The sequence below is a fragment of the Branchiostoma floridae genome, unplaced genomic scaffold, assembly GCF_000003815.2.
Source record: "Branchiostoma floridae strain S238N-H82 unplaced genomic scaffold, Bfl_VNyyK Sc7u5tJ_349, whole genome shotgun sequence".
NCBI classification, from domain to species: domain Eukaryota; kingdom Metazoa; phylum Chordata; class Leptocardii; order Amphioxiformes; family Branchiostomatidae; genus Branchiostoma; species Branchiostoma floridae.
The window spans coordinates 1-8,710 of NW_023365810.1; the positions used below are offsets into that span (position 1 = coordinate 1).

Here is an 8,710-nt window from a genome sequence, read left to right on the forward strand (position 1 = left end):
TAAGATCTACACAGACTGGCTGTCAGGAGACGCAAAAGCTGCAACCATAATGACCCTATAACTACATGCGTAACAGGTTTTACTGCGCAGACTGTTGAGACCGTTCATTTCATCGATACAGTGGCTCATTTTAAGAAGCTGCTAATGCGCTCATAAGTACGCTTCTCCCTCTCATACACACACGGGGGGAATTCTGGTCACGTCTGGGCTGAGATTAGCGAGGGCTCAAGAGCACGAAATGACAAGGACTGAGAACCATATTTTGTAAAACCATTGCCGTTTGCTAATGACAAAGAGTTACGATAAAGGAGAGAATACGACAGACGACCTAAATGTCACGCCACTTGGCCGCTAGCGAGGGACATGCGATACTAGAGAAGACAAGAGATAAGGACATGGCGTGGAAGGCGAACTACGCTATTGCACTGCAAGCGACAGACTAAGCCATAACGACAAATGGTGACATCTTACCCTTGTCTGCGACATATTTTGTACCACCTGTGCGCCTGTCTCACCGGTACAGGTTGCACCAGATGGAATAACTCACATCGTGTCCATCAGCTCGCACCAGTGCCGGCACCCTGCGCGCCTACTGCCGCTGTCCGCCGGGAGGAAGCGCCGGAAAGGTCGTCCGGAGACAAGCGGCGTTATTCCGCGCACACCGTGCCGTGCGGGGGTGTCTTTGATGCATCTCACACTGATCAGGTGCATAAAAAAATCACTCTGTCCGTAATTGTCGGTGGAGCCTCCGGCCGTGGGAAACGTGGCGAGCATCCCTGAACGCTCTAGGTAAGCGTGTCCAACATCTGGCACATCCGCTGTTGCCGTGGAGAGCGACGTTTGAAAATACACAGCCCGGAGAGACGCCGTGTTATCTCCAATTTCATCACCGGCTAACTCATTCGGCAACTATGATATAAACTGATTCGTTTCTGAAGTGCAGACTCATAACCTTAACAGATCCCCTTCGTGTATTACTCCGCCAGCAATAAAAAGACATGTATCAACGTATATCAGTCTAATATGAAATAGATCCCCCAATCCATGTATTACATATCTTTATGAGGTCTTTCTTTCATGCTTTGTCAGGTGTCAAATGTTTTGGAACAAGTGATGGCGGACTAAGAGACTTTAAAAAGATGGAAATCGAACAAGGAAACACGCCTCGTGTTCGTCAAACCCTAACTTGACTGGCTTATATTTGTTTAAATACGGGGTCTAACTTCAACTACCCCAGTCTTATTCTTCTATCATTACCTCTTTATAAGATACCATATGACTATAAATCTACATAAGTATGCATACCGAAGGAAACTTCCACGCACATGAACACGAACATTTGAATGAAAAAGTACAGGGTGCTTTCGTGGAATCTTCTACAACTATAGATACACACATGTACATACACACAGACACACACATACACACGCACACACACACACACACACTCACACACATATAAACTCTCTCTCTCTCGCACACACACACAAACACACACGCACACACAATGATTTTTACTTAGTAAAATACAGTATGTCAACATGGCTTTAAGTGCCGCTTACACTACATGAAATGTTAATATTCTCTCAACGTATTTACTCTCGTATTTGCATTCTGTTAGGATTGTTCACCCACAAAATAATCTACAATTGAGGTGATCTACAGACTGGTCCAACTATTAAAGAGCAAGTGAAAAGAAATGCGATTAACTCGGTACATTTATCCCAGCGTCTGATACAACCCATAATGAAGTAACAGTTATTCCAATCATAAACCCAGACGTTCAGCGAAGCGAAAGTCATGCTTGACGTCCTTGACGTGAATATTTCAGTGCCTCTACATTAACTTGAGAGATTGTTTTATCATTCAGTGTTATGCCGTCTGGATTAGCGTTCCAGGAACAGCCCATGGGTTCTAAGAAGACTTTTAGAGGCTCCTGTTCCTACCCGGAGCGCGTTGCCCTTGATCTGGTCGAGTACTGTGAGTGCTTTAACATTTCATGAGATACAGGGATCACCATAGGAGCATGAATCGTCCTCCGCATCATCACATCGCAGCATTTTATTCAAGGAGTCAAACAACAAACATCTTTACTCCGAGTAGCAATTACTTAAAGCCCCAGTGCAACTAGGTTTAAAGGTATTATTTTCTTGTTTTGTAAGATGTCGTGTAAGTACTGTCGGTGGTTGTCAACAGCTATAGGCACCGAAGTCCCCATCCCAGGGCCATTTTTATACCCCTCACCCATGTCACCTGAAAACCGTCCCTATCACATATAAGCCATACTTTGTACCTTGTACAAGTATTGTGCAATAAAGTTTTTATTATAAGCGAGGCTCGGGCGATTGCTGCAGAATCGTCGTCTGATCGATTTTTGCCAAATGTGACAGGGGTATCATCACAGCGCGCCAAATGTTTTGGATTTCACGGGGGCCGGCTTCTTAGGTGGACGACGTCAGCGACACTGACCAAACCCATATCCAGTTGCTTGAGCAACTGCTATTTGGTGTATAATCTTTAAAGTTATTACTTGGTTTTCTGACCTCCATCGACATAACACACACACACACACACACACACACACACACACACACACACACACACACACACACACACACACACACACACACACCTGCGAATAAAAACAACAACATTGTTATCTCGGCGAGGATCTCCACACAGCCTATGTTTTTACAACCGTCTGTCACCTTCATCAGGGCCCTAGTGACTGGTTCACTTTGCACTGCAGCTAGGTGTCGCTGCTAACAATGCATTCCCAAACGTATTGTGTCGCGTACATGTATGATGTTGAGCAACAGTAATAAGACAATTGTTACTTCTAAGCAATATTTTTGAACTTGACAATACATAACATTTGGGACTACAATGTTAGCAGTTGGACAAATATTACCCTCGGACTATGATAACATTAACATAGTATACATTATATATATATTGCTAGCGTCCTAGCGTATTTTGAGATGCTAGTAAAACACAAAATACTTTTTATGAAGGTCTGGGTAGAACATTACAGAGTACCCTTGCAAGAAGCAAGTATGAATAAATCCACTTTCCCTCATCAGTGATAGTCTAATATTCATCGACATTTAGAAGATATCAATCCTCACAGTCATTGCCAAGAACCTGACCCTAATAGAACCTTATTTTGTGCCTGTTTGGAGAGTAATACCACCCCCCCCCCATTCCTCAGGCATCTTCACGAGGTGCCAGCTGGACTAGCAATGTTGATGTAATAGGCTTATGGATGAACCGCAATACAAGTAAGGATGCTCTACTTTCTCTAGTGAGGGCAGTGAACCCGGAAGACTTACGACAAAATGACGCACGTTGCGTATCGATAGTGCCCTACAGAGGGCAAGAGGATCTCTCCAAACGATGCTTTAGATATTGGCTTACACAGAAACATTGCTTGCAGTTGCATTTTATAATGAACTCCTGTGTCCCCAAACAGTTGGAACAATCGATCATTATTCTATGGATGACGCTATGATGACCTCCAGCTCAGGTCGTTGATATTTCTGAGATGACTGAAGTGTAAAGAGAAATGCTGATAAACAAACCACTTCAGTTAACGCATGATATGTCAACCTTGTTTAGTACATGTGAACTCAGAAACAATCCAACTCTTGTATGAACTTAAAATGAACGCTTGCTCAAAAACGTATTCTATACAAATGCCGTAACTTCTAAAAAAATGCCTTCAACTATAAAGCAAAAAAAAATGATGAGTTGCAGTTGAATTAGTTGGATCTAAGTCACTATAAATTTTCCATTGACGTTTCATATCTTTGTGTATCCAACAGCGTGTGTTAAATGGCTTGATTTATAAATAATAGGCTAATTGAAAATCAATGCAGGGTCCTTACAGCTCAACCATGGCATGTTCGATAACAATTCAGGTGGAAACGTGACACGGTAACTTTATTTATCGATTTACAAAGAAGGATGCACGTAGGTTGCCAATTCCAGTGCCGTCCGGGGAAGTTGAATGGCCTCGTGCTTCCCAACTGTACCCAATGTAATTATGGAAAAGTTTTAAGATTATAGCTTTGGATAAGAGGACAAGACTACGTGCTATACTTTCAGCTTATCTTTGTCTTGATCACAAGCACGGGTCGATGAGCAAGATGGTAAAATTCACATATGAGTTATGAGTATCATGGATGTTAACTACAAATGGCCATGGTCGAAGGGTATCACCAACGTCTACTCTTGAATATGCAAAGCTTAGAATTGACAGGCTGTCTAAACTGATAGAAGATGCACCCCTTGCCTGTGTCCATAAAGTAAGCGATGCAATGTTTCTCAAAGTACCGCGACTCGGCCTTCAGGTTTCGGGACCCAAAGGCGACCACCCCCGCCTGCGATACTGAGCCTGACGACCAGGTTACGTAGTTAGATCATACCGGTTGATCGCGACATACGAACGGACACGGAATATGAAACCTGAGCTTTCGCTCTAGTGTATGTTTTTGCACCACGTATATGTAATGAGATATGTTGATAGATTTATAGGACTAAAAACAATGTAATCTGTATCTCTGCTATATTTCATCTGAGCCCTAACCTCCCCCATGACCTCAATGAAAAGCGGCCTGCAGGCTGATCTGAGTTATTCTCATGAATAACTATAAATGTTTCAAACAAATACACAGTTGCAGTGACTACTACTTTCTACTCACGTATTGTGTTTTGTCTTCAGTGCAGTTGAGCAGCAGCTCCACGGCTCCAACAAACTCCCGTTTAATGGCGTGAAGCAGAGCGTCACCCACCTACAAGACATGGGAGAAACAGTCATAATGTACTACTCTTTTTTTATCTATGCAGTCTGACGTCAAACTTCAGCTTTATCAGCTGTCCTTATAGGCGCTGATGTAGCCGCTGAAGTGGTTGTTGACTCTGGTCTTAAACTTCTGTGAGTCCCTCGGTGTTACTATGTGCTGTGGCAGGGTTCCAGAGCTTTACCAGAGTTTTCGTGCTGCTTTACTTTATAGCTTGATGTATTTACATATATTATTTCTTTTTTTCTCTCTCTCTGCGAAGTATATTCGCGTTGTACGGCACAGTACTGCGTTGGTCGTAATTAGCCTTTGGGTAAGAATTTTCAATGAAAAGTGGTTCATTACAAATTCGGACTTCCTCCAACTTATGATCCACTACAAATTGAGTCACGTGTACTATCTGCAAAATGTGGGAAGTAGGATATCGTCCGAAAATAATTTCATCAGGTTGGTAGATCATAGGACATAGGAATTTTCTTTTACACAACCAGTTTTATTTCTCACCTGCTGACAGACATCGAAACGTCAGCAGGTGAGAAAAACTGGTTGTGTAAAAGAAAATTCCTATGTCCTAGGATATCGTCCATTCATTGACAGAGAAAGTCGAAAATTTGGGTGGGGTAAGTCCAATTTTTGTGTTGGAAATTAATGTTTAACTTTTCCAGAATGAGTGTTGACAATATCAATAGTGATAAGACTCTGTCTACTATTGTTTTGCTAATCATCTATCAAATTATTCTAGTAGTAGCCTCACCCTGACGTTGTAGGACACCAGTAGCCCCACCAGCTCCAGATTCTCGTTCTCTATAGCGATGAGCAGAGCTGTGCGGCTCAGCGGGTCCGTGCAGTTGATGTCCATCTCTGTGGAATAAAGTTTAAGTGGTAACTGTCTTAACAGTTAAGTTGTAACTGTTAGCAGGCTTACTGTACATCAATCTTGTCTGCATTGCCTTCGTCACAGAATATAATGTGTCAAAATGGGTCGTTTTGTGTATAACAAGTCAAATATGTAAATTGAAAATTTAAAAGGCATTTACTTTCCCACTGCCTACCCACCTAAGCAAACAAATAACGAGATGTTGTAATTTGAAAGAGAATGATTTGATGTCCAGGAAGAATTGGCGTCGCCTGGGTGTTATCAAATACCAGCCAGAGTCTCCTGACTAGATGCCTAAGAAGGCAGGGGGTAAACTGACTAGGATGTTTTTGTACCATGTATGTGTTAAATATGTGTATAGAAATTAGGACTTTAGATAACGTAAATTCACGGTACTTCTGTCATATATTTTGTCTGACCCTCATGGCCTCAATGAAACTGAGCTTTCATGAATAAACATCAAAGGTTCAAACAAACAAACAAACAAACAAACAAACAAACAAACAAACGCCCAGACTGCTCACCCGGCCCGTAGTCCTCCAGGATCTTGCGCACCGTGGCGTAGTCTCCCCGCTCCACGGACACCAGGAAGCGTTTCTCCGCCTCCGACAGGTCCGACTCGTGGTGCACCACCCGCAGCGGGATCCGGTCTGCGTCCTCCTCCTGCAGAACCTCATCGGGGATGGTGGCCGCCATGTTCTGGTGGGGCAAGGTCAACAGGGGTCAAGGTCAGCAAATACATGTCAGGGATGGTGGCCGCCATGTTCTGGTGGGCAAGGTCAACAGGGGTCAAGGTCAGCAAATACATGTCAGGGATGGTGGCCGCCATGTTCTGGTGGGCAAGGTCAACAGGGGTCAAGGTCAGCAAATACATGTCAGGGATGGTGGTCGCCATGTTCTGGTGGGGCAAGGTCAACAGGGGTCAAGGTCAGCAAACAAGATTGAGGAAATAGATACACGTCTGGGATGGTGGCTGTCATGTTCTGGTGGAACGAGGTCAACAGGGGTCAAGGTCAACAAATACATGTCTGGAATGGTGGCCGCCATGTTCTGGTGGGAGTCAACGCCAGGAAACAAGAAGGTTGAAGAGAGAGATACATAATTATAATAATAACTTTATTGCACAACAACTGTTCAAGGTACAAAGTATGGGATCTACATAATTACATTTCTATAGTTTAACTAGTAAGGTTTATATGTGGCTGACATACATGTCTGAGATGGTGGCCGCCATGTTCTGATGGAAGGTCAACAGGGACCAAGGTCAACAAAGAAGTTTGAGAAGAGACATAAATTTCTGGGATGGTGGCTGTCATGTTCTGAAAGGAGAATGTCAACAGAAGTCAAGGTCAACAAAGTAGTTTGAGAAGAGACATATATGTCTTGAAGGTTGGCCGCCATGTTCTAATGGAACAAGGTCAATGGGAATCAAGGTCAACACAAAAGAGGGTTGAAAAGAGACAGACACATCAGAGAAGTTGTGTGATGTTGAAAGATTGCACAGTGTCAAGGAAAGGTCAACGCTATCTTTGAACGTCATGTTTTACAGAGGCATGTCAAGGTTAACAAGATCATATGAGTGTTCTGGTGGAACTATACATCAACATGTCTAGACTGGGGCACGGTATCGGAGGATGGAGCCCATCCCTCTCCTTAAACTTTCATCACGTTGTACCTCCCCAACCGAAGTTAGGTACATTTCTGCATCTAGGTACGGTGGGGAAAGTCGTGTTCAGTGCCTTTCTCAAGAACACGACACGACGTCTAGCCAGGCGTACCAGGAATCGAACACGTTCCCTCTGACGTCCGCTAGCAGGGCACAGCCCACTTATATAGTCTCCTATTCATTACTATAGAAAACATGTTAGAAAAAAGCTGTTAAACGTGACCCTCCAGAGGATAAAAGCCCATGGTAAATCACACTGGCAGCATAGTCTGACTTCTGAAGATTTCATCTACAGATTATGAAATAATTTGTTACGGCGCAAAGTGTAACCATAGCAACAAGTCTAACTCTCGTAACCTTTGACCTCTCTAGACAAGACATGAAAATATCCAAACTGCACTCATTATTGACTGTCTAGAACACTTCAAACATGAAATTTTTCTTACCAACTGAAACAGCTCGAACCCTTACCTGTCATTTTCAGCAAATATTTCCCAAGAAAAGTGCTTCGTACACTCATTTGACTAAGCTATATTGAATGGCATGGAAATCCACCAACTGCGCATGCCTCTAATTGTGCCCTTTCACCAGAAACATTCGATGGCACTTATGACCTCGGCCATTTAACGAGTCCACTCGTGACCCTCGCTCAATCATGGCGACCTAAGGTTGAACACTAATGTCAGCTGTGACCCCAATGAAAATCCGATGGTGACAGGGTAGGGAAAATCTGCCCCTAATTAAATCAGGTGTCGACCAATCGGTCATCGGGACGAAGATTGGTCCGATTCTGTCGGATGGCTCTGACTGTAGCCTGATGATCGGATATCCGAAAATAATGGAGGTCGCCTAATCCAGTTCTAGCTTTATGATGTGACTCTCTCACTTGATGTAACAAGGACCCGCTATGTACTAAATAAGTATACCTGTTCAATTACTTAAATGACATCTCAATACGAGTTGATGTCACGGTGACGCAGTGATAGGCAAAAAGCAGATGTTTGATTTACATATTAACCAGTAATTTGATCTGCTGATTTAAAAAAATGAATTTTTGATCGAATCTACTGACGTCCTATTAGGCACCAGCTGTCAAATGCCCTGGATATAAACAAAAACAGCGATCGCTCGTATAAATTCAATAAAGTATACTCGGCTTGACAGCCTTTCTGAGTACGCGCACATTATCTGTGCAAAGTGACGCTATGGCAGCAACGCTTAAAGTTTCATCTTTTGACTGGTGCCAAAATTTGGGTACGTCTAATTTCTTCTGCTATTACGATTACGATACGTGAGCATACGATGTTAGGATGGTGGTGAATAAAGGGTTAATGCCCCGGCCCGAGGTGTATATGGTGAGATAAT

At 43.2% G+C, this 8,710-nt stretch overlaps 1 protein-coding gene across 1 annotated transcript in view; it reads right to left on the minus strand.

Annotated features, from left to right (window-relative positions):
* Window positions 1–4,703: 4,703 nt before the first annotated feature.
* Window positions 4,704–8,710, minus strand: part of LOC118408696 (short transient receptor potential channel 4-like) — a gene marked incomplete at its 3' end in the record, with an annotated part of 11,316 nt that continues 7,309 nt past the window's right edge. Inside the window, exons 2-4 of the mRNA XM_035809551.1 lie at window positions 6,204–6,378; window positions 5,557–5,663; window positions 4,704–4,793 (exon numbers count right to left, since the gene is read on the minus strand). Coding sequence (XP_035665444.1) covers window positions 4,704–4,793; window positions 5,557–5,663; window positions 6,204–6,375 — 369 coding nt within the window. The remainder of the gene's footprint in view (window positions 4,794–5,556; window positions 5,664–6,203; window positions 6,379–8,710) is intronic.